A 27,235-nucleotide genomic window follows, 5' to 3' on the forward strand; every position below is an offset into this window, starting at 1 on the left:
TATACATATATAGTCTCAGTTTATAACACGTATATTGTCCTTACTGTAACATACCATATATGTATATGTAAACATATGCGTAAGTGTGTTTTCAACAGGGGAGGGTGGCGTGGAAGAGAGAAAAGGAAAATGAACCGTGAGAAATAGAAAACGAGAAAAGGCGAAGAAAGAGAGGAAGGAGGAAAGAAAGAAAGAAAAAAATACTAGAAAAAAAAAAAGAGTAAAGAAACGAAGGAAAAGAAAAAGAAAACAACCATAAAATAAACACAACACACCGCACAGAAGATGATTTGTTATATGTCGTTGACGACGACGCGATTGCTACATTTATTACGGTATAATAACGAGGGTCGATGCACAACCAGCAACGTTGCTGGTAAATATAATAACGCAGCAGCACGATTTACAGTATAATAATCGTCGACTGTAATCGTAGCGTTATCAAGGGTTGTAAGAAAGTTTGGATATTTCAAAGGATGATTGTTACGACGATGAAAAAGATGACACGTTGTTGTTGACGTTGTTGTTGTTGTTGTTGTTGTTGTCGTTGTTGTCGTTGTCGTCGTTCCTGCAGCAAGTGGAAATATCAGCTTGGACGAGGCGGCAGCAACAGCGGCGACGGCGACGGCGGCGACGGCGACGGCGGCGTTATAAGAAGAAGCATTCGTCGTCGACGGGTTCCGATCGTCGCATCGGGAGATCGCCCCTTCGGCGATGTCGCATCACGAGGAACAGGCCATCCACGAGTTGCATGTGCAGGTGTAGCACGCCGGTATAACGGGTGCGTAGTAATAACCGTTCGCGGCGTAAACGAAGGTGGCCGGTGGTCCCGGGGGCGGTGGTGGTTGGTGCTGACTGATAAGCCGTTGCTGTTCCTCGCAGAAGACCTTACAGGCGAGATTTTTAATAAGTGCTAAAGTCTGCCGCCGTTCGTGTCCCATAAGACAGACCGTCGATTCCTCGACGACGTTGTAGAGCAGCATAAGGTATTCGTACTTAAGACCCTCTTCCTGAGGTCCGACGAAGTGATTCCAAAGATAATTCTCGAGCTTGATCCTCTGCTGCTCGATGTCGGGAAAGTCTATGAAGAATCTCGAGCACATGTATCGCTCAAGGGTCTTTATATAGTCCGGTTGCGATGCCCGGTAAAGTCTGACAAGTAGATTGCAATACTTGAGTAAACCACCGCCCCTAATCTCCTCCGGATGCCTCGTCGATATGAGTTTCTTGTGAAGGTGATAAAGGGCCTCCTGAAAATCGCCGTATACCGACTCACCGACGACGGTTGGATAGAAATTTTCACCGATCGGTAATTCGCTGCACTCGTAGAATAGTAGCAACGAGTCCAACACGATCTGGAATGAGTCTACGGAGAATTCGAACTGCCGCCTCATAGTGTCGACGAATTTCAACTCGACGTTTCTGTGACCCCGTGAATTTCCCAAGGATATAAGCGACCACCTGTCGCCGTCGTTGTTGACCTTAACCATCTTGCTGACGTAGGCCTCCTTCAGACTGCAGGTGGTTATGCGTTTTCGGCTCACACCCTCCGGCAGAAGGTCGAGTAACGAGCTCAGCACCGCGGCCTTGACCTTGTCGTAATTCCTGCCGCTCGATAGCTCGACGGCGAATATCAGGTCCAGGTCGTTGTAAGTCTGGGACTCGGTGGCCAGGACGTGGGAGGCAGCGCCGCCGTTAAGCCTTATGTCTCTAACCCTCATTCCGGCGCCCCCGTCGCTGGGATCGGCCTCGAGTTTGCTGCGCACAACGGTGACCAGATCCCGTAGCTGGACCTCGAGGGTCGGGAAGTTTCCTCTACCGTGAATACCGACAACCTCGTTCATCACGTCGTTCAACCGGCGAACCTGTTCGAAACTCAGAACTGCGAGTCGTTGTTGAGGGTCTTGACATTCCGGGGTGTTGTTGGTAGTGCAGTTCTTGTTGCTGTTTTTGTTCTCATTGTTGTTGTTCACTTGGCAAAGAGACTCCATCATGGTAACCCGCTTCTGGCGTTCCTCGCCAATGTCCAATGAGCCACACTGCAACAGGCAGAGCAAAAAAAAAAAAAATTCGTCACTATTTATCTCTTGGAAAAGTTCAACGTTACATATATATATATATAATCACAATCACCCAAGTATTGCTTCCGGTTTGAGAATCAAACCAGTTTTACGTGAAAAGTTTTTTTTTTTTTTTTCTTTTTTTTTCTTTTACAAGATAATATTCGATTTTTCAACCGGTTACAACCGATCAAACGATCAACGACGATTCAAATTTTCGGGGTAAGTTCGAACCCACATGCACGCTGAAGTTATAACACAAAACATTTCGAATGAACAATACGATCGTGTAGCATCCGATAACGTGACACCAGGATCCGACGATGAAGAGTCACGCGTATATACAAGTCGCGAGTTATATGCGATTTTACAAACACATCGCGCACGACGATCGTCCGTACAGGCTTCTCTCATCAATCGGTAAAAGTACAAAAATCCGTACCACTAGTTTGCGCAATCTGTAATATAAGTATACGTATATAAATGACTCTACTCAACTCTGTGCAAACGTAAATAACTTTCACTCCAAGTATTCACCCCAGTTGTTTGAAGAAACAAGTGAAAAAAAAAAAAAAAAAAAAGGTAACAAATAGTTTATAATATAGGAAATTTCAATTACGCGTCGCAAAACAAGTTATACATTACATGCATATTATAACATAACACGGTACCTATTATAGTGTATATATATATATATATGGTGAACTGGCAAGTTCCTCCGTATGACAGAAGGGTAGCAAAAGGAAACCTTTTCCCTGATGTATACCACTTATCGATGCGATGCAAAAAGTCCGAGAGAAAAGGAAAAAAGAAATAAGAAACGAAAAAAGAATATTAAAACGCACAAAATTGTAACGATGAATCATGCGATGCGTAGTCGTGGTACGTAAGTAACACTTTCACGAGAGGATAACTGCACGAACACGATTCGAACATCGGTGAGGTATAATTAATAAAAAACAATATCGGCTGCATTTGTGCAGTACATTATACGCTTACATAATATAACAATATATCGAGAGCTGAGCGCGACACAACAAGTCAAACGTCGATTGACTCACTGACTCACTGACTGACTGACTGACTGACTGACTGACTGACTGACTGACTGTCAGATAGTGTGTGACGCAAGGCGTCGTAGCTACAACAGGCGTCTTTACAGCGGGCAGCAGTAAACTAAACGTCAAACTACGATGCAGTGGGCACAAGCAGGCAGGCAAGAGAGGCCGTAACGCGGCACCGAGTGAAAGGTGTCGGGTGTAGTGGGTATGTATGTATGTATGTACATAGGTACGCAGAGGCAACTGGTAACTGGCAAGTGGCAACTGGTAACTGGTAACTGGTAACTACTGTATCACGGAGTGGAGAACAGCTGCGAACCTCCTCGAACGTGCCCGAAGCGGTAAACGCGGCGACCTCTAGGCGAGACGCGAAAGTGTAGAATGGAGCGGATTCAGCTCGTGCCGAGTAGAAGCGAAGCTAAGAGAGGAGAGAGGAGAGGAGAGGAGAGGAGAGGAGAGGAGAGGAGAGGAGAGGAGAGGAGAGGAGATGGATCAACGCACGCAAAGAGCCGCCTGCACGACGCGCCGCCGCTCAATCGACGCAACAGCAGCTCCCGATGACGTCACGATAAAGGGGGAAAAGCCGCGGGGGCGTATCGAAACTGCGTGACTGAGTTACTGGGTAACCGAAGGAGAAGAGAGGAGAGGAGAGAAGAGGAGAGGAGGTGAGGTGAGGGGGCGGGGGGCGAAAACGCGGGGGCGTCTCGGATGCTTCGCTGTGTTGGCGGCGATGGAGAGCGAGGTTCTCCCTTCTGAAGATGATGTATAATTTCCCCGAGGCGGGTGGATGGATGGATGGATGGACGTATCTATCTTTCTGTCTATCTATTTATCTGTCTATCTATGTATGCATGTACATACAACTTGGTTGTTCGCGTTACACGCCCACCTTGAATGTTTCTCTCCTTTTTCTTCCTCCTCCTCTTCCTTCGGACGAGGAGGACAAGGAGGACCAAACCCGGGACGACGATGAGGAGGAGGAAAAGGAAAAGAAGAAGAAAGAAGAAAGAGGGGGTGGATCAACGGGGTGGAGAGGAGTTATATCGACCCGGGAACGAGCAGCTGGCTACCTAAGTTACAGTACCTACCTACAACCTGGACGACGACCACCACCACCACCACCACCACCACCACCACCACCACCACCACCACCACCACCACCACCACCACCACCACCACCACCACCACCACCACCACCACCACCACCACCACCACTACCGCCTAAGACGTAGTAGCCGGTGGTAGGTGCGTTATAAACTTGTCAATCGCCCTACGACTGCAGCATTTAACGCAACTCGTAAATCGTGTCTACATCCATTCATGCACAGTCGATGAATTAGAGAAAAGTTTTGTGTGTAGTTTATATTCAGATTCAATATATGGGGTATTCCACGCGAAACGGAAAGGCTTTTCGCGTCCATGTTCAGTGAATTTGACTTACGGCTAAAACCTCGTTCCTCACTGTCTTTTGAAAAGTCTTCCATAGTTTTGAATCCCAAATAATTCTTAACTGCCCGTAAATCGTAATCGAACAAGGAATTGTTCACAAGTCAAGTTCACAAGTTGAATTTTCAAGAGCCAAAAGTCTATTACATGAAAGATTCTTCGCAAGATAGTGATAAACTGAATTCTAAGCCGGACGTCAAAACCGCTTTCGTATCGCGTGAAATACCCCATAACACGTGATAACACGTGATAACACGAAAACCATAAGATATCTTTAACAATGATAAGAAATGTTTTTCCCTGAATAAAGTGAACGAACGAGACTCATGCATACATACTTATATACCTATACCTAAATCTTTCTTATGTGAAATTATGATCGAATCGTCACGATTGCGGAACTTCGAGTCTAATACCAAAGGGTTGGTTGGATGTAAGGTAAAGAGAAGCAAACGCGGATAGTTCGCGAGCGAAATTCTACTTAGGTACTTATATAACAAAGGTCATTCCTGAACGTAGGTATTCGTCGCGTGGAACTCTCACAGCCGTATAGGTATGTATTTATATTATGCCTTCTGGCTAGAGCGGCATGGGCATGGTTGAATTATGAACGCGGTTTGTCTTCTTCGATTATTCATGATAGGTGTATACTCGAAGGAAGAGTGCTTAACTTATAGCTGCTCGTCGAGAATTCTAGGTAAGTGTACTATATTGTATAATAATGGTACAGAATGTAGAAGAAGAAACGATATATAACATTCTGAGAAGTTGAATTTAACCCCGTTTGTGACGGAAGGAGATGATGCTCGTTGATTCCAAGCCTCTGCGCGCCACTTATACATGCAATATAATAATTCATACGAAAAGTATAAGTTACTTGCAAAAACTCGTGCTGCGGATAAGTTTATATTTATAATCGTCGTGTCACCGCGAGTAGATTAAATGACGAGTAAAAAGTTATTAGCAACGTTATCGTAACGATGAATGCTTAGTAAAAAATCGCTAATTCGCATCTTTGTGGAATTTCCGAAATTTAAGTAAACCATTATGCGAAAAAAGATATTCACTAATTCTGAAAATCTAGCAAAAACAATTTTTTTCCTCTTACTATAAAACTTCAGCCTGATATATTGAATGTATATCTAGATACCGTATATAAATTATACCGTCGGACGAATTACTTTCTTCGTCAATTCGACGAGTGTCTATACAGATATACTACAGTATTCCGTAATCGATTTGAACTTCGTTACATACAGGGAACAACGGGTGACGAAGCTGCTGCAAGGGCATCAGCTATACATATAAAACGATTATACTAGGTGTGAATAAGTTAGAACACATGAATAAATAAATAAATAAATAAATGAATCAACGAACGAACGATCGTTTCAGAGGTAAATTGCGATCATCTGGCAGTTATACCTAGATACATACGTATATAGTGTTAAAAGCAGACTATAGGACGTAGAATATTGCTACAAAGTTTCATTGCGACGTTAAAAAAAGACTGGATTATTAATTGCAAACTGTATACACGCAGGCAGTTTTCAGCTATATATTTACTCTTCCGTTGTAAATAATATATTCAAATGTTTAAATATTCATCCGTCAGTCAGTCCATGTGAGAGACAAGTTTGATGAAAAAGTTAATGTACACATGGTATATGGTTTGTTGAACTATTGAAAACTGGTTTAATACTTTCTTCCCAGAGTTCATATAGTCGGTAGTAGCGAGCAGCGATGATGCCTCCGGTACGCGATATATGTATAATAAAACAAGTACTTAGTCGCCGTATAGTATATAACGAATGTGGCATAACAAGTATAACTTCGATTTGTTACTGTACTGATGACTAGTGGCATGCATCATACATTCAGATCGTATAATAACGGTCCATTAGACAACCGCGTTGGTTAAAGTTGAAAAATTCCTCAACTCCGAGCCAACCTCGAACAATCTGTACAACATCTTCATTACCAATTAGTACAATGAACCATCAACCAACGCACGATTGCGAAAACATAAACGAGTGTTATGCCAAGTGCCAACAACTAATATCAAAGTAATTACGAGTTAAATGAGTAGTCTTGTAAGAAGAGGCGATAAGTAGTAGAAGTAGTAGTCAGACACTGAGTATCAACGATACTAAACGTGTGTAGGATGCTCTCTCGCATTCAGGTTCAGGTTGCAAAGAGTGAAAACGAAACGTTAATTTGTTCCGTTCAACAAACGAGTCACACGTATGTACGATATGTGTAACAAGTAGGTAGGAGAAGGAGAAGAAGGATGAGAAGAAGGAGAAGAAATAGTGAAACGCACGCGGTGTTAATCGTATAAAATATATGTATACATAATACGAAAGGAGGTCATTGTCTGCGGAATGCCGAAGGATGTCCCAGTTGTTCCCGGGTCGTCGTACTGCATTATACATATACATACGGACTGCATATTGATATATTAGAATATTAATAAAACTGTACCCATAAAGTATAGTATAGTATAGTACAGTATTAGGGCGATTTTTTTTTTTTCAACGACTATTTTTTTTTTCTCAGTCCCCATCGAAAATTTTCTTCTATATGTCGAACAAAAAATCCCCTTAAAGTTATAGCCCTTAATATTAATATTAAGTACTCGCCCAGGGCGTGAAAAGATTTCCCATATAAAATACACGTGAATCGAAGCGTTTTTTTTTTTTCAAATCTCTACAACTCAGCGAAATTTTATGATATCGCATTAGTCTTGGTCGCAATTTACGCAGAATTGAACGATCTTCGAAAGTGTTGAAAGTGTGAAACTAACGTTTTGTCACACGAGACTCGAAAAAAAAAAAAAAAAAAAAAAACTAGTCGGTTTTTTGCGCCACCCTAATGTATACTTTAAAACGGACAAAACGCGTTTCTACCCTCTACGTGTATACAAAAACCATAAAACGTTACACGTAACGCACTGCAAGACTAATTAGGTGTGTGCAGTTACTGGATGACATTCGTATACATAATATAAAAGGCAGGTGAGGCGAGAGGATGAAAGTGAGCAGTCCCTGCTTGAGGTGAGAGAATAAATAGGGGAAGAGAAGGAAAGGAAACCCTGCAGATACCCCCAGGAAGAGCTACTCGGTGTGACCTTCGCGAGGTTATCCCTCGCGGGCTTCGCCCAGACAGCCATGCGCCAATTTTTTATTTGCTTCGTTATTTCTCTCAACTTCACTTCAACCCTCCGATTCATTCCCTTATTTTCATTGTCAAATTGCCTCGGTGTGATTGAAAATCCTGTGATTTTATCAAATAGTATTATACATATATATATAAATAATTAATAACATATTATAAAGCTTGTAGTAACGAACAAAAAAAAAAAAAAGAAAAATATAGCCGCACAGAGGGATGATCAATCAGAGAGTTTAACGGTATGGAAAAAATCAATTTTCAATAACTCAATCCAATATTCTTATATAAACATTAAAATGATGTATTTTATTAATTTCTTTTTTTTTTTTAACGGTACAATAACTTGTACACCGTTTTCTATACGTACGTCTGGATACCGTCTAGCATTTCTAAAATATGGTGGTGTACAGTTGTGAGTCATCTGACGGATTTTAAGCCGAGTTTAAACTTGAATCGTTTCGCCAATTTTACAACGTTTATCTAATCAAAGAATTAACTGCGACACGTGGGGGGGGGGGGATGGGGGGGGGGGGGGGAGAAAAATATTACTACGCATTATAATATTCCTGCACAATTTAAACGTCAGAGAATGCGATCGAGGCTTTGACAACTGACTGAAAAAGCTTGTCACGCGTGATAACCTGTGTGATTCAATTTACGCACCCGGTTCTTCCTAATAATTAGGTGTCAGGCATGGGCAAATCGGACAACAACGACGATCATCATCGCACGATTCGCACGTCGGAACGCCATTTGCATTACTATATAGATATATATATATATATATATATAGGTAGACATAGCGTGACATGCTATGTTGAAATATGTATGTATGTATAATTGTTAAAAGTTGACTGATAAAGCAGAGGCTCAACTGTGCAAATTCATATACTTTCTGCGATCACAAATTGAGGATGAAAAATAATTGACGAAACTGTTTGATTTTTGTCTTCTTATTATTAATTTTCTTCTTCTTTTTCTTCTTTTTCTTCTCCTCATTCCTCGAAGTTCATCATCCGTAACAACGAAATTTCCGAACGAAATAATAACTATTATTATTGTGAAAGATATTATCAAAGGTAGACAGAACTCACACCCAAAAAAAAATTGAAATAAAAAAAAATAAAAAAAATATTTATCGCGTCAATAAATAATTTCTACTCCATTATCTTCTTTTTTTCTTGTCAAATAAAATATATATATATCTACTTGTATAATGTAATATTTATACACCGCGCAAAAGTAAATACTTGTATGTAAAGTATATGACTATAATAAATTATCTATCGTATTATGACGTTAACGATAATCGACGCAGACTGGTTCGAGGATTTTCATATGTGGGTGGTAATACGTCATAAGTATTATTATAATACACGATATCATGTACATAAATTTATATCAGATATTCGTGTAACAGGTGAAGTTCTGCGCCACAGCTGTGTACGATATTAAAATAATTATTAAAACCAAGTTTATTCATCACGATCTATACGCGGCGTCTGTAAACCAAGTAGAAAGTGAAAACAAAGTTCATCGTCGTTTCTGAGTTGCTGTATATATATATATATATCTATATTGTTGTTGTTATTATTATTATTATTGGATACAAACGTATAAAAAATTACCAACGACGTCATTGCAACATGGTATTTCAAATTGATTTTGTGTTTGTTAGTTTTTTCTTCTCTCCATTTTCACATTTCGTCTTCTTGTGTAAATAAATTCTTTTTCATTCCAACATATTCGTCAATTAAGAGGTGGGTATTATGCCATTTTTCTCTCTCATCGAAAGGACGAAACGATGCCGATAACATCGAATTTCTTCATTTGCAATTTATAGTATAAACATTAGCCACATATCTTATGAATAAATATTCATACGAATGTTAAAATCGTTAATTAATTCAAACGATTAGTCCGTTCGATTCGCAATTTCGTTGATCGTCATCCGGCGCGAGATAACGATTATGTTGAAAATATTATCTTTTGTATTTCATCACACACTGCATAAGCTTAATGCCTCCTCCTCCTCCTCCTCTTCTCCTAATCATCTTTCAATAACAATAAATCCCTAAAACTTGACAAATTATTCCAAAGTATATTCGTCACGCTGTTCAACGATCCTCGAGAAATCACGGTATTGCTATTAAATGTATCGATTAAAAAAAAAAAAAAAAAAAAAAAAAAAACCACAGTGCAAAAGATATGCATAAATAATCTCAATCAACCAGTTGATGAAGACACCCACACGCAAACACACACATCTCCGTCCATTATACAACGTCAAAGTGATTATCTCACAGTTCTATCATCGAGACGTGATAAACACGTAACATCGCGACGCTGTCGCCTATCGTGTATAAAAAAAAAAAAAAAAAAAAAAAAAAATATATAACATTAATAAACGGAGAGAGAAAATTTCTTCATCGCTATATTTAACCTTATACACGTATATGTACTAATATAATATCCATCCCTATCTACCTGCATGTATTATCCATACGATATACCAAAAGAGACAAAAGTTTTCAAATGATTAAAATCGGTGGATAAATGATAATAAATAAGTTTAAGAAAAGTAATAACAATAATAACAAAAATAATGGTGGATATAAAAAATAGAGAAGGCGAGAAAAGCACAAGGTCCGTTATCTCAACCGAGACAGCAGCAGCAGCAGCAGCAGCAGCAACAACAGTCTTGCTCGAGTAGTTACTAAAGCTGCAAACCGGAAGAGAATCATCGCTTCCTATCGCGCAAGTTTCTCATCTCGCCCACGCGTCCGCCTTGTTATTCGGTACAGCCATTCTCCTCCCTCCTCCCTCCTCTCTCCTCTCTCCTCCCTTCTCCCTCCTCACTCCTCACTCCTCACTCCTCTAGCACACCATCCGCGAATTCAACCCCAACGTCAGCGCAACCTCCCACGTATATGTATTCCAACGCGTGGGCGACGATTTGGGTTCTCGTCAAGAGTAGGGCGGAGGGCGGAGGGCGGAGGGTAGAGGGTGGGTTTCAACGAGCTGTGACGTCAGACGCGTTACAGGGGTTCACCATTCATCCGTTTATAATTTGTTCCTTCGCCCACTTCTCCGCAGAGAACGGCGATAGGGGGGGGGGGGGGGGGGGGGATGATGATGATGAAATGATTGCAAGCGGACGGACCTAACGCCAACCGATTGTTCGGTGTTGTTGTTCTTGTTATTATCATTATTATTATTATTCATATACCTTGCATTTAGCGGGAGGGGCGGGTTCGTTACAGGTATTAGGTATAGCGATAGCCAACCGCAGCTGGGACATTATTAGTTCAAACAGTGATAATAAATTCAACGTGTATACCGTGTACATGATAAAAATCAATATTTAACATTTTTTTTTTCTTTCTTGGAATAAAAATTGACGATTCAACGGTTATTATCATAATTTCGATTTATATCAAGAACTATGCATTATTACATCGATGGCGACAGTGTTGAGATTGTTTATTCTCTCTGTCATAAACATTGTATATATATATATATGTATAGATAGATGTAGATGTATGTAGTTGTGGTATATGGTGTACTATATAACCATATACATATATACATTTTCACTGAAGAGTTGTTTTTTTTTTCTCTGTTTTTTTTTCCCGGTCAGGCCGTAAAATTTCTTCCTGACACAATCTCTTTTTTTTTCTCCAATTTTTTTCTTCTTCCCCGCCTGTTCACCCTCGTTTTTTCTTTTTTTTTTTAATACATTTTTATTATTTCGCTACGCACATAAAGCATGCTTTTTCTGTACATAGCGCAATACATATATCTACACACATACTATACGCCTCAGTGGATCGATGATCGGTTATGTAACTTTGTCGTGTAAATAAATTTATGTATAAAACTCCGACGCCAAGGTGGATTATTATTATTATTATTATTATTATTATTATTTATAAACGTCACGGAAATCGGGAAATTTTTTACGGCGGAAATGAGATGACGTGGTGTAACCCGGTATACTGCTAGCCTTGATTAATAAAAAAAAAAAAAAAAAAAAAAAAGTCAAGTTAAGGTAACGAGAAATAAAGTAAAGAAGAAATTTAGAATGTAAGATTTTACGAGAAAATTTGGACAGAATATATACACTCTGCGTTGTGAAAATAGAAACAAATAGAACAGAAGGGGAAAAAAAAAAAAAAAAAAAACGAAGAAACAAACAATAAAAGACAAAAAAAAAAAATAGGAAAATCACTTTTAAATTCACATCGTATAATCGTCATAAAATTTAATGTAGCAGCGTGCTTGTATATTATGAAGCATACGACATTGCACAGAGAGACAGAAGTTCAAGGCACCTGTGGCATGACAAGACAAGGCAAGACAAGACTTAGGTGTGTACTTAGGTGTGGTGTAAATCGTGTGGTGTTGACACTTTCGAGAGAAAATAAAAACTTGGTGTGGGTTAGCAGGTGATAAAACGACGAAAAATTACACGATTCAGGTATATGCATATGTATACATGTAATATAGACATCGATGACGGCAAGCAGCAGGTGTCAATGACACGTTAAATTACAAGAACGTAGGTAAGCACGGTTATAATTTCATTTGATAACCAACGTCCTTCCTTCGAAAATAGTGTCACGCGATAAAAAAAAAAAAAAAAGAAAAGAAAAGTTCCTCACTTTTAAAACAATTTTCTTCGTTCGTGCGATGAGGTGCTGTACATACTTGATGACAATTATCGATCTTTGGTAAGAAAAGAGGAAGAGAGAGAAAAAAAATGTCTATACATGTATATATGTATGTATATTATAAATATATTTTCTCTATACCGGCGTTTTAAAAATACGATTACGATAATGATAGTAACGGTAATAATAATAATAATAATGATAATAATAATTGTTTTGAAACGTGCTGCGCATGTGTTTCCAGCAGGGAACACGAATTTGGACGTTGAACACGAATAGTAATTATAACTCTATGTATACATGTATATTAGGGTAGCGCAAAAAAACCGACTTTTTTTTTTCTCTGAGTCTCGTGTGACGAAATGTTAGTTTTTGATGTTTTAAGAGCCCACTCTAAAGGACAGCTCGAAAAAAAAGTTTTAAGAAGTTGCTCCAAATTTTTTAAAATGTCAACAATCGTCAAAAAATTAAATTAAAAAAATTATATTTTCAATATTTTGTTTGTTTTTTAACTCATGTCGTGGTGTATTGTTATCGATTCTTTCCTACTAAATTGAAGAAAAAAAATTGATGAAATTTTAATATGAATATTAAAAGGTCGCTCGAAAAGATTTAAAGAAGTGCACCAAAAAATTGAAAAAAAATTATGAGCGACCTTTCAAAACTCAAATGTTGAACTCAAACTTTCGGAAACTTATTTTTTGTTTTTTTTTTTGTTTATAAAATTATACCGTAACGAGAAAATAGTTTTAAAAAAAATCGGTTTTTGACGATTTCTGACGTTTTAAAAAATGTGGAGCGACCTCTTGAAATTTTTTTTTTTTAACTGTCCTTTGGAGTGGGCTCTTAAAACATCAAAAACTAACATTTTGTCACACGAGAGTCGAAAAAAAAAAAAAAAAAATTGTCGGTTTTTTTGCGCCAACCTAATGTATATACATATATAGCAACTGTTGTAACGATGATTAACACCCCTCTATACATATAAATATAGCTCTATTTTTATTCTCTAACTTCTTTTTAATCTCAATTTTAATCTCTCGCACAAATGCTGAACGGAGTTATTAATCATCCATCCATCCATCCATCCATCCATCCATTCATTCATTCGCCCGCACAAAGTCTCGAATTGTAAAATAAATTTCTATTATATATATATCCACGGTACATAATTTTGACAATCTATTAACCGACACGAACTAACCGGTGAATTATAAACAAGTATTTGAATAACCACATGACATGCATTCTATGCATCACGGCAGCGCAGAATTGCGCAATTCTCGCCTTATGGTATTCTACTCTATAGCCACGGACAAAAAGTAAACGTCGTCATGCAATCTACATACTTACATCGTGCACATCGCATCGCGTAACATTCGTGAGAAGCTTATGTATATATATATATACAATATACATATGAGAGAAAATTCCGAGTCATTTAAAATCATGACGCGAGTTTAATCACGTGACGATCACACATGACGTATATACATATGTAGCATGAATAGTACCAGCTGATATCAATCCGTAATATACAGTACAACTAAGGATGTTCCAAATATTGATTTGACAATGAGAGAAACAAAGATGATGAATAAAAAAATTCCACAATTGATATTATATGTATAATTACATATGGAGTATTCCACGCCAACTCGACCAGTGTTAAGTCCCGATAATCTCGAAATCATTTTATATTTTAACACTGGCCGAGTTGGTGTGGAATACATAATTTCTCAACATAATACGCAGCTATTCATCATAAAAAATCAGCATCAGCAGTGTGAATGCACGCTAATAAACGTATAAAAGTAGGTTTATTCCATAGGAATTAAGTTACATCGGGTATTATACACTAATTCTACACGTAACACGTAACACGTAAGCACAAATATATAATGTACCTGCCAATTATCACCCGCGAAATAAGTATTTTGCGTGGGATACTGACATCAAACCTTTTAATTAACAAGAAACCTCACAACTTCGAGATTAACAAAACTTTAAAAAGAGATTAGATACATATATATTTACAATTTCTAAGAATGAAACGGCGATATCCGTCAAAGATTCTCTCATTCCTTCATCTTCTTCTTTCTCTTTTTGTAATAATAAAAAACGCATCGACCCTTCGGAATAATAAAAGAAAGCAACGACATTCACTCTTCTTTCGTCGGGTTCTTTCCTCTTCGACATTATACGAATGTATACCTATAAATATAGGTATGCCATGTGTATGAACACACATGTATAACGTGTACAAACATATATATATAAGTACACGTATGTAGAGCTTTACATTGACGGATGCTGCCTGGCTGGCCGACTGTTGCTGCGTCATCTCGTGCGCAGAGTACCGTAAACAAATGACGAACGACGGAATATTTCGCCATGTATTATGTAGAGTATGTACATTACACACGTAAGTACATATATACATGCATATATATAGACAGGTCATGCATTTTCCCCTCACCATTGGCAGGTATAGCAATAAACGATGTGAACATTCTATCTATCTATCTATCTATATATATATATATATACATATATAATATACGCTGACATTATAATTATTACACCATTTAAACGCAGTATGTATATATATAACGTTTATGTACAGATATATTAATACAAAGTGTACGGAAGATGAAATATTTGGCAACTTGATACATAGAATTGATTCGATGGAATGGATCCAATTTTTTTTTTTTTGCGTTAATTGCTGCACGCTGTGGGGGGTGTATAATAAAGTTAATGGGCGCTAATTGATGGCTGATCGAGGCACGGTTGACACTGAGAATCGAGTAACGAGATACACTCGGAGGTATTATTATAACAATTATTATTGTTTTTATTATTCTTGTTATATATTGTTAATAACAATAATTTCATATCGAGAAGAGATTGTTCGTTATACGTATAGAGGTATAATACATACGTATAAATAAATCAATTTAGCAAATTAACGTCATTGCATATATATATATATATATATACATATACCTTGTAGGTATACGACTACATACGTATTATACTATTATTATACAAGCATAGAATACTATAGATGTGGGTACGCGGGAGAGATTGAGGGGTAAAATGAAATGAAATGAAATGAAATGAAAATTCACCCTCACCCACAACGAGCCGTTTCACCTTAACGAGTAGGTGCCTCTCTACATAGTATAGACACACAATTTGTAGTGTAATTGGTATTTCTCTCGGGGAAAATTGATCTAACGAACATAAATTTTACCCCTCTCCCCCTCCCCCTATCGGCGAGTTCCCTCTGTTGGTTAAATCAAACTACAAAATTAACGATCCACTTTAGAGTTAGGTCTGCAATTACGATGTAACCTATCTCTCCGCATTCTCTTATTATACGTGTACGTGTATAAATTACCTACACAACAACAACAACAACAACAACAAGCACTGGACGATATATCTTTTTATAAATTCATCTTTTTCTCTTCTTCTTTTCCACAAATAATTCCTTGCTAACGTTAACGATAGAAGAAAAAAAATTCATTAACGATACCGAAACACTCTTGTGCATATAATTTAATACTGAAGAGCCGAAAGTTTAAAGAAATGAAAATAGTTTACTTTTTTCGAATTTGAGGGGAGGGGGGGTAGTTTATTTTCCATTATTTCAAAATTTGCCACGTGAATGTACAACATTTCAACATTATAGAGCGTTTTTAGTCTCCGTCCCTCCCGAGTACGGTTTATAGCGCATGCGCGTCAGGAATGTGAAAATGTGAATGAATAGACAGACATTCAAGGTAAAAGCTCTCTATAGTATGGACCTGGTATTAACGATTCTGTGTAAGTAAAAAAAAAACAAACAAACAAACACTTGTTTACTAATGATTAATTTTTCAATTTATGGCGTAAATCTTCATATTTTTTTTTTTTTTCAGCCATTTCTATAATAGCTAAATTATTGGCTTTTTAGTCAATAAACAGTGTCTTGATTATTTCTTTTTCTAAGGCGTCCACTAAGAGTTGCCGTCGCTGGCTCATTTCTTCATATTTTTAGATAAAAATTTCATAGAATACTTTTAGAATGTCACTTTATCACAAGCTCTGTTAATAAATAAATTTATGCTGACCATATTTTTTGTTTCAAAATTCCTAAAAGTATGCTATTTTTTAATCGGATTAACCACCCCCCTCCCCTCAAAGTCAAGTAGTTTGAAGAGAAAAATTATTCATAACCAACCAACGGTGCAGCAACAACATCGGCGGCGCTGGGTATACATATTTTAACAACAAAGGTCGAGTGGCCAATTATCGCTACGATCATAATTGCGACTCTTGTGACTGTGAGTAAGACTCAAGGTTCGCGCGCGTATGTTACACGAGGTATCGTAATTATTGTAGGTATAAAGTATAATTAATCAGAGGGGGTTAAGCGTGTAGTTACATATGTATATAATAACAAGAGGACGTTATAATTTTGGAATTATGTCAAAAGAATTACGCGTTCTCAGAATAAAAAAGAGTAAGAGGAATAGAAAGTTGCGAACATTTGAACGAAATATTGTGTTGTGTAATTATCTATTAACTGTTATACCTAGAAATATGTAACTATAATAACGTGTGTATATATCACATATTGTTATATATATATATATATGTATCTATACATCTATACCATATACCCACCATTACAATTTACAAATCGTACTTGACACGAATCCGTCGTTCAGACAACGTCAACAAAACGCAAGTAGGTAAACTGTGTGATGCATAATCAGATCAGAAAGTGTCGTCTGCATGTACACATGACAAACAAGTTTAATATAAAAAAAAGTGAAAGAAAAAAAAACGTCTCGGCTTACTCCCAAGAGTTTTGTCGAAATATGTGTAAAAATTCTCTCGATAAATTAATACGGTTTACGGATCCACGTGATATACGTACAACAATTTGCGTGCGAAGAGGAGGATGAGAAAAAAGAAGAATAAATAAAAATCAATGACTCGTGCTAATCATCGTTCAAATGAAATCTAAATTATTTATTAGAGAGTAAAGTAAGTGTAACACTTGCTGACCCTGTCCCAATTATTGAGCCTTCTTAGTTGTATCTGTTTGATCCTTATAGTTGAAAATGATTAAGAAAATCAATTCGTAGCGTCTTTAACTTTTTAGAAATTAGTTTTATTTATCGAGAAGTTCAAAATTTCTTCCGGATATTTATAATTATAGAAAATAAACTGATCAATAATTGGCTCTAAGCGTGTCAATAACTGGTACACTTACCTCAAGTAAGGAGGAGGAGGAGGAGGAGGAGGAGGAGGAGGAGGAGGAGGAGGAGGAGGAGAGAGTAGATCTGATGATGAGAGAAAGAAATAAAAAAAGTAAAATAAAATAAAACAAGAAAGTAAAAATCAACGCGAGGTGTCGAGTGCTTCGCTCTCATCTATGCATCCGCTCGTCATCGCCGTTATTATATTCGCGTGAATGTATAATAAATATATGAATGAAAAGGAAACGAGGTGCGAAGTAAACGAAGGAAAGGAAGGAGCCCGAGAAGCGAGGAGGAGGTAAGAGTAAGGGAACGGACTATCGGACGTGTTCTAAACCAGTTTCGAACGAAGTTGAAAGTTCTCTATACCTTCACGCCGTGGGCGCAACAGTCAGAAGTGTCCAAAGACCGCGAAGTTAACGAATGGCAGCTCTCGCACTCGTGATGATAATTGCCAAAATAATTGTAATTTTGTGTACGCAGACACACGTGAGGCAAAAAAACAAAATAAGCGGGTATAATTTGCTTGTTCAATTGTTACAGTAATTCAATTATTGTTAACGGTTCTTGAACCCCCGCCCCGGAAAAAAATTAATATACATACGAGTACTACGTTCTCCCAACTGCCAATAGATTGTTAAATTTTGTAGTATTTCCGGTAGGTCGCGAATACAATTACATAAATTACAACATTCATGACGAGGTCTTGCAGAATTGTGGCCTAAGGCGACTCAGAGTTTGGCATGCGTACACCTTTTGTATTATACACTTAATATGGTAATTATTCGATATCGTATATGGTAATTGAGTGAAAACGGCATGAGAAAATTAAAAGAAAAAAAAAAACGTTATTACGACGGTCAAGCATCGTCTATGTGTAGTTTTCTCTGTTTCTACGTGAAACGTTGTGAAAAGAATGAGATTTGAGCATGAAATAAATAAAAAAAAGAAAAGAAAACAACAAAAAAATCGAGTTCTATATCCAATCTGCTACTAATGCAATATATACACACACATATTACAATGATACATATATTGTACATGTGTTTGAAATAAATGATTATGCATAATATATATATATATATAAGCAAGTGAACGAGCGCCCGCGATTAAAACACAAGTTATCGGATAACCGTGAAAAGACCGCTACATTGTGGCTTTAATTAGTTGAAGAGGAAGAAAGAGATAAATAAGTAAAGAAGGAATGAAAAAAATATATAATTTTATATATATATATATATATATGTATTTAAACAAGATAAAAAAACAGATAGAAAAACGAGAAGAACACGCTTCACCCGTAACGCAGGAGGACATGTATGTACATACATACATACGTATCTGCTTAACTATAGGATGATAACTACGCACCTACACATCGCAAGTGTGTGTAGTGTAGTGAGTAAGTAACTCGGTTCAGCCGTGATAATTTAATAAAATCGGATTGTAGCCCTATTTTTATGCGACTCGCATCTCCCTCCGCTTCGCGGCATTTTCAACGGTTGGTCTTTTATAAGTAAGGTTATTTTTTTCCTGATTTCTGAACTTGTTTATGCCGAAGTGTTCGCTTATTCTTATCATACACACACACACACACACGTACGTACATAAATACTCATTAACTAACATTGCTCATTTTAGAATGAGTCGCCTGATGTGTAGTAATTACTACATATCACAATAATTACCATAATTACGATACGGTATTGCAAGGTACATAATTTACACACGTATGTTTTTTTATATATGTATATATATATATATATATATATATATATACATATATGTATAAATGTATAACGGATTATATACGAAGCCGGCAAAGCATTATACGTGTTAATTATCATTATTATAGAAGAAGGCAACAAGTTCACGTTTTTTACTAGTTTAAAAGGTTTAAAGTCGTTTTACAATTAAAGGGGTGCACCCTGGTCTTCGAATATCGAAACGTATCCACGTATCTGGAAGACGAAAAGGGGCTTATCAACAGCCTTATTCTATACCCAATTCTCAAAGAAAACAGTAAAATAACTTTTCACTCGATTTGACGCGGAAATAAAGAAATGGTATGAATTGTAGAGTTTTCGCCATTTTCTTATCTCTGTGTCAAATGAAAAGGTATCGAAGCGTTTTTGTTCAGGATTCCGTATAGAATGGGACTGTTGAGCCCTTTTCCGCGTTTGAGACACGTGGATTTTTATATTTCAACATATGTATACATTGATCGTAACCCAAAAAAAAAAAATTATCGTTGTTACGATTAACGGTTACGGAAATAAAAATCTATCACACACGTCCGATGTCCCTGAATTTACCGGTGAAAGCAGAATAAAAAAATAAAAATAAAAAACGTGATAAGAATATATTTTCGCTAAAAATAAGGGATGAACGAAGTTTCGGGTAAAACATCAGCGACAAGATGTGAAAAGTTTCCTCCTCCTCCTCCTCCTCCGTCAAAGTTTAAAGTAAAAGTAAATTGAGAAACATACAAGAGTGCAATAGGTTGGTATAAAAAAAGAAAGAAAAGAAACGGGATCTCGAGTTTCGAACGATGAGGTTGAAGTTGGTAACGTTATCGCAAACAACAAAACGTCGCGAAAGAAAAATCACTATTTTCTTATTACGAAAATGATTTTCTTTCAAGGACCCTGGAGGTCAAACATCAACAAAGGACCTCAAATAACTTTTGAAGGAGTAGATTTATCGTAAAATAACAAGAGACCTTTTTTTGTAGAACGTTCAATTTCCTACAAAAACATGTTTATGAATTTTCTGTACGACGCGTCGTTATCTAGTTATAAAAATCGCAAGGAGCAAGAACCATTTTTGCCATGTTATTCTTATGGAAAGTAGAAAATCGCGATGAGGCACTTCTTAGTAATAAAATTAAGAGCTCCCATTTTGACAGGCGCCTTTTTTTTCGGTATCCTGAACAATATTTTCAGTATATTTTTCAAAAAAAAAAGTCAATTTTTTTGATACAGTCTAATATATATATATAAGCAGCAGACTCGATCTCTCGACCGTCGGAAAAAAACAGCACGATGTTGTAATATATGAACTAGACATATGTCGAGCGGAATTAAGGGCGGGAAGAAAGAAAAAAGAAATGTCGAATCGACAGAAGAAGAAGAAGAAGAAGAAAAAGAAGTGAAAAAAAATCGCATCATTTCACCGCGTCGGCATAGGGCGAATAGAACGAAAAACAGAAACTAATCGAAACGAAACGAGAAGATACGAGACGAGATGAGAAGCGGTGAATATTCGAGATCTCGACGCGCGGCGTCGCGACGCTCCGGGAGGTTCTAGAAGCATTGTCCCTTCCGTTTCGATATAAGAGTACAATGTGGCATACATACGTATGGTACAGAGACACATACACGTTATACAGTAGAGGCGTAACAAATGGACATTAGATACGTGGTGCTAAAATCCTGGAAAACGTTTTTCCACTATAACGTGTGTTAATTAGGTTATATAGCGTCGTGTGTATATGCATATGTAGGAGGTACTGTACTCACATATTCTTATCACGAGCTTCGAAGAAATCCTTCTCAGAAGAAACGCGACGACGTTCCGATCGTTGAGTGAAAACAAGGGAGGAAGAAGGGGGATGATGACGACGATGTGGACGTTTCGTCGTACCGAGTGTCTCTCTTCTCTCAGACTCACTATTTCGTTCTCTATTTTTCTCGAAAAGGTTGAATGGATGGATGGATGAAGACTCTCTGTTTCTCTTCTCGGATAAAGGTAGATAATATATATATACTTTCCCCCGAGTATTGCTCGACGTATATATGTATATTACGATGACAAGAAAATCTCTGATCCCTTCTTCTTCTACTCTCTTCACGACTGTCCTCCGACGTTCGATAGTAAAAGAATGAAGAATAATGAGAGAAAAAAAAAAAGACCAAAGAAAAGAAAGAAAAGAAGAAACACCACCGACAACAACAATCAATGGAAAAACTATCGTCGCCGACAACGTCCCACGCTTTACAAGAGCAGCCAGCAGCACCACGCGTCCAAAGTTCTTCCTTCTCCCAAAGTCCGGCTTCGTCCCCGCGACACACGCGTGTTAATAATTAATAAATTACATACGCGTACCGAAGGGCGGTAAACGGGTTATTAAAGATCCAAGAAAAAAAAAACACGCAAAACAAATAAATATAAATAAATTAAAAAAAAAAAAAAAAAGAAACAATAGCGTAAAATAAAAGAAGAGAAAAAAAAAAGGAAAAATAAAAACTGTGTTCCTCTCGATTTGTTCGATCAAACACTATTTTTTCAACATAACTGATATATATATATATATATATATTTATATGTATATCGTATATAAATGTACCTATTCTCGCGAAGAAACGAACTTTTATACTTTGCTTTGCTTTGCTTTGCTTTGCGTTTCGTTGCGTTGCGTTGCTCGGCTGTCGAGTCAGCGACAACTACGGCGCGACGACGAACGACGACGACGACGACGTTGCGACCGCGGCGTGCAAACTGACGACTGACAACGACGAGCGAGCACTGCGAGCGAACGGCCGACCGACGACTGAATACCGATCCTCACGTCGCGACTCACTCCACTCGCGTCGCCCGACACACACGGCTGCTCGTGCAACGCGACTCACCGACGGACGCCCCCCCCCCCCACAAACCCCACTCGCGGAGCAATCCGGGGCCGTGGTTTGGCGCCCGGAGATTTGACGTGTAGGTGAACACGTCTCGCTGACTCTGCCTGCGACTTTCCACCGCCACTCGGTGACCGCGCTGCAGCTAGAAGCAAGCAGCAGCCGACTATTAGCTACACATACGTGGTAGGCCTAGAAAGAAAACAGCTGTTTGCTGATTTAGCAGCTTCGCGATAAGCAGAGGGAGTTCTGTGTGTGTATAGTTACTGACATCGACTGACATGCAGAAAGCGAAGGCTTATCTTCCTTATTACTCTGCGATTTTGCCTCGCGCCGATCTTCTTTATTCCTCTGATTTCCAGAGAGTGTATACATTCCTTTGCCTTTGGTATAAATAATAATTTAATACATAATATGTATGAATATGCAAGTACGGATAGAATCTCTACGTGTCTATATACGATATTGTTATCACGGCTGAATGCCAGTAAATTTCGATCTTTTTAAACTGTAAACTATAAGCGATCACCGGCGTCTCTTGTAACATAGGTGAACGCGGATCGTTGCCAACTCCTGATCAAATTATATCAGGAGGAGGGAGGAAGGAATTACTTATACATATATGTACGACTACGTACTACGTACACGTACGCTACACGGAGTCATAAACGACCTTACATATATACATATATATATCAACCAAGTCAAAATTCCCGGATATTTTTCCTCCTGTTTGAACGAGATTTTCTCATTACTTCGAGTGTCGTGTCGGGGGAAAACGTGACTGAAGTAAACGATGTTCGTTGCATAATTTCGATTACAATAGGCGATGCGCAGAAAGAAATAGCGGTATACGTGAAGTGCGAGGGATTTAATTGTCGTAATTATAATTAATTATCATGTCTCGTAGAGTCTCGATCGCGATCGATTAGCGTACGCCGATCAATCGGAGATTATCATCGGGCGAGAATGATAATTTTTGTATTTCCGTATGCGCGCCGCGTTCGCGACACGTGCGAATTATACGCCTGCACATTGCATGTACGAACATACATACGTACGTAGTATAAACGTATATTTTTTCACGTACACCGAGAAGGTATCGCCGGTCGAACGATCGGGACACTTTTTTGCCTTGACCTAAGCGACGACGTCCAGTTTATTAACGTTATACAGAATCCGCCACCTACCGAATCGTCTACAAATAAATGCATCCACCAGTCTAGCTGTGTTGCTGCTGCATTATATTGTTCATTTGGTAAAAAATTATTTTACAGGATTCAATAAAATCGTCGAAATTTACAAAAAATCGACGCTGCCTCTCATATATCAGATACCACAAGACAGTGTTTTAACCCCTTCGCAACCCCAAAAACCTTTCAAATAACACGCGTTCCAGTATTCCTTATACAATATACTACATATACAGATATATGTAAACACACATTGCAGCATATAGATTAAACATTGACATAAACGAACAAGATAGCCTGATTACAATAGGAAGAATCGATTCGAATATTGGGCAATTTAACATATATCGCACCTAGGTACACATAAATGTATGTTACGCGAACGGGTTATAATGCGGTTGAAACGAACTGGGCCAATTAAAATTGCCGAGATTGGAGAGGTGGTGGGGTGTCGAAGGCGGGGGTGGGGGACGCTGGTGCACAAGATTCGCATACAGAACAACATTAAGACAACGCAGAGCGCGAAGAATCGAAGTGAAGGTGGTGAACGATGACGTAAGAGCACGAAGCAGGCAGGCAACTAAACGCAGCAGACTAACGGAGACGGAGACGGAGACTGAGACGGAGACGGAATCGGCTGCTGGTGGTTGCTCCGTTCGCGGCGTCCTTGAAGGACGTTCGCCGCCGTTTTGCCCGTTCGCCTCCATCCAAAGTTAACCTGACTTGTTAAATGCGCGTATTTATTTACTCGTTTAAATTACATATTTACGTACGTATACATGTTGGGCTGGTCCTTAATTGGGATATTGACGAATTTTTTTCCGCCCCACTATCCCGAAGTAACTTGAAATAATTCAAAAAAACAATTTCAGACTTTTAAACTTTTTTTTCTCTGTATATATAATATTTTATTGTAAGAGTGATAAGGTTTAAAAAAATCTGTAACTGCCAGGTTTTAACGAGCGATAGTGCTACTGTCTGAGAAAAAATTCACATCGTCGTACCAGTTAATCTAGATAAATTGCATACCCTTGAATCTGACTTTTTTCCATTTAGAGAAAGTACAATTCGTCTAGATTGACTGGTATGTTGATGTGAATTGTTTTTTTTTTTTTTCAGATAGTAGTACTAATACATACTAAAACCTCGCAGTTACAAATTTTTTGAAAAATTATTACTTTGACAATTACATATATATACTGAGATAAAAAGTTTTTTCCCATCTTGTTAGCACAAGACACTGCAATGACAAAGCAAATTATCTAAAATTTGGGGTAAGATTGTGAAAAAATTAGGTAATAGTTTCTGAATTATTTGAAGTATTTTTGGGGGCGGAGGGGCGCCATATACACATGTCATAACGATATAAGTTGTTTTTTTTTCTTCATATAATATTATACGTCATAAATATTAACGATATTGTAATTGCTGATTAATATAAGTTAAATATAAATCGATATATGTAAGTAAAGGAACTGCAGAACTCGAACATATAATTCTGCAAACCCTGAAATGGCACATTATATAAAAAAAATAACCCCCAAAACTGCATATAAATTAAACAACTATGTAATAATATATCATTCAAATATAACATTTGCAAGGAACACGATAAAATTTGTAGCAAATCTATGTAAATATGTATATCGATAATGTACGTGTGTATGTTTTTCCTTTTCCTAAGCATTATTTCACACCCTGGGATCTTACAGATTTTGTATCTATCTACGCCACTCAACTTTCTGTAATAAAAAGACATAAAAAGAAAAGAAAAATATATATCTTCTCTGTTTAATTTGTCCTCTCACGTTATACGCAGGTTACAATAAATTATCAGTTAAACTAAATCGATACATATACCGATTGATTCATGGATATTGAGAGAGAGAGAGAGAGAGAGAGAGAGAGAGAGAGAGAGAGAGAGAGAGAGAGAGAGAGAGAGAGAGAGAGAGAGAGAGAGAGAGAGAGAGAGAGAGAGAGAGAGAAAGAGAGAAAGAAAGTGTCCCATTATCTAAGTGCACTAAAATTTTTGTATTAATTCAACGATTTTTCAATATATTCTTAAGTGAGGAAAAAGAAAGAAAAATTCATAAATCAAATGTTAATAATCCAATTTAAAAATCAGTATAACAAAAAAGTGTTTCATATTCACCAACACAAATCTAAAGTGAACCTGCTGAGAAGCATTATGTTTAGTTAAATTCTTCTAACAGTGTGTATTAAACAATATATACAATGAAAAAATAACAACTAAACACATAATTATTTGTTCTTAATTTAAAAGCCACGTTACAGGTAGACGTATAAATGCGTCTGCATACATGTGTGTACGTATGTAATAGAGAGATAACGGGCATATATGTTGCACAAGAAATCCACACCGCAGGACACTTGCCCTGCAAGCATAGAGTCGAGATTTACGTTTAGGTATAATGTAGGTGGTAGGTATAGAAGTGAACTCGTATAGCATAAGGTAAGTAAGTATAAGTAACTACTTTTACTCTGTTCGCCGCGCGTTAACGGCGCCCGCGGGTTGCGGGTGTATCGTAACAAGGCCGGCAAGTTTTTAATCGAAGCCACGAACAGACAGCTTCGTTCGTTCAAGTGTCACGTTTCGACGGACAGGACCTGCAGTTCTTGTTGTTGTTGTTGTTGTTGTTGTTGTTGTACCTACACAGATACTTGTATTATAGTCAATCAAACTTTTACTCACATTCGTAACGTAAATTACCTCCCGTAGAAGCGTTAGAATCCAACGATCTCCGCCGATTTTCCCTCTCCGCGATCTTTTTTCGATTTATATTAAACGCGACAAGAGAGAGAAGAAAAAAAAAAAAAAAAAAAAAACGGAAAAACAGCAAAATTTGGCACTTTCTCGTCTCTAATCTAGCGACGTAAGGTGGTTAAACGGCGATTGTGTTTATATCGGTATCTACTGGAGATTGAATTCTGGTATAGTAAGATATAAATAGAAAAATAGAATACGCCCGCGCTTAGCAGTCACGACGTAGGCCTGGCGATCATGCAGTAAGTCATTCAGTAATTCAGTGCAGTAGGTATTTCAGTCAGTGAACGACAAAGTGTCCCTGACCCCGTAACCCAAAACACGCGTTTCGATTCGAACAACGGGAGAATTACGCTGCCGTAATAGGAACGCTCTCACTTAACGTGTTGCAGGCCGCGTGCTTGCATGCCGGCAGAACCGAAGATCGGTTTTTCACTGGGAGCGAGTTAGAATCCTTAATACTTTGATAAAAAAAATGAAAAAACGCCCCAGAAAGCTCAAGTTTTCGATCCGAGACACCGACGATAAATCAATTTCATTATCCGAGAGTAAGAATAGTTTTTTTTTTTTTTTTTTTTTTCCCACCCCAAGTGATTGTTTCTTAATTAAAAAACAAAGAAAATTATAGACCCTGTAAAACCGTCAACGATACATACGATGTACCCGAGAGATGATGGAATTTACAAGAATGGGATGTTTTTTCATCCACCGTTACCGGAATAAGTAAAGTAAAGCAAACAAAAGAAGAAGAAGAAAAAAAAAAACAACAAATAAATAATGAATAATTGTAATTTTCCATAACAAGTTCTGTTAGACCGGACGATTGCTGATTAGCGGTTTAGCTGTGACATACGAGCGAAGGGGAAGAGGTTCAAGCTTGGGTAAAATAGCTTGTTGATTTGAAAGCAGCAGCGCGAGCTGGCCTCTTCCGGTCTAGAAAAAGAACGTGCATAC

General features: G+C 37.8%; 1 protein-coding gene and 1 long non-coding RNA gene across 2 annotated transcripts in view; one reads left to right on the forward strand and one right to left on the reverse strand.

Moving 5' to 3' along the window:
• The first annotated feature begins 450 nt into the window (after nt 1–450).
• LOC124408781 lies at nt 451–26,168 on the forward strand. Its single transcript, XR_006929468.1, has 3 exons — nt 451–558; nt 20,175–20,178; nt 26,131–26,168. It is a non-coding gene; the product is annotated as an uncharacterized LOC124408781 (long non-coding RNA).
• The window catches only part of LOC124408758 (terminal nucleotidyltransferase 5C), a 62,075-nt gene continuing 35,362 nt past the window's right edge, over nt 523–27,235 (reverse strand). The window contains exon 2 of the mRNA XM_046885927.1: nt 523–2,039. Coding sequence (XP_046741883.1) covers nt 723–2,039 — 1,317 coding nt within the window. The 3' untranslated portion in view covers nt 523–722. The remainder of the gene's footprint in view (nt 2,040–27,235) is intronic.

Source organism: Diprion similis, chromosome 1, assembly GCF_021155765.1.
Source record: "Diprion similis isolate iyDipSimi1 chromosome 1, iyDipSimi1.1, whole genome shotgun sequence".
In the NCBI taxonomy this organism is placed as follows: domain Eukaryota; kingdom Metazoa; phylum Arthropoda; class Insecta; order Hymenoptera; family Diprionidae; genus Diprion; species Diprion similis.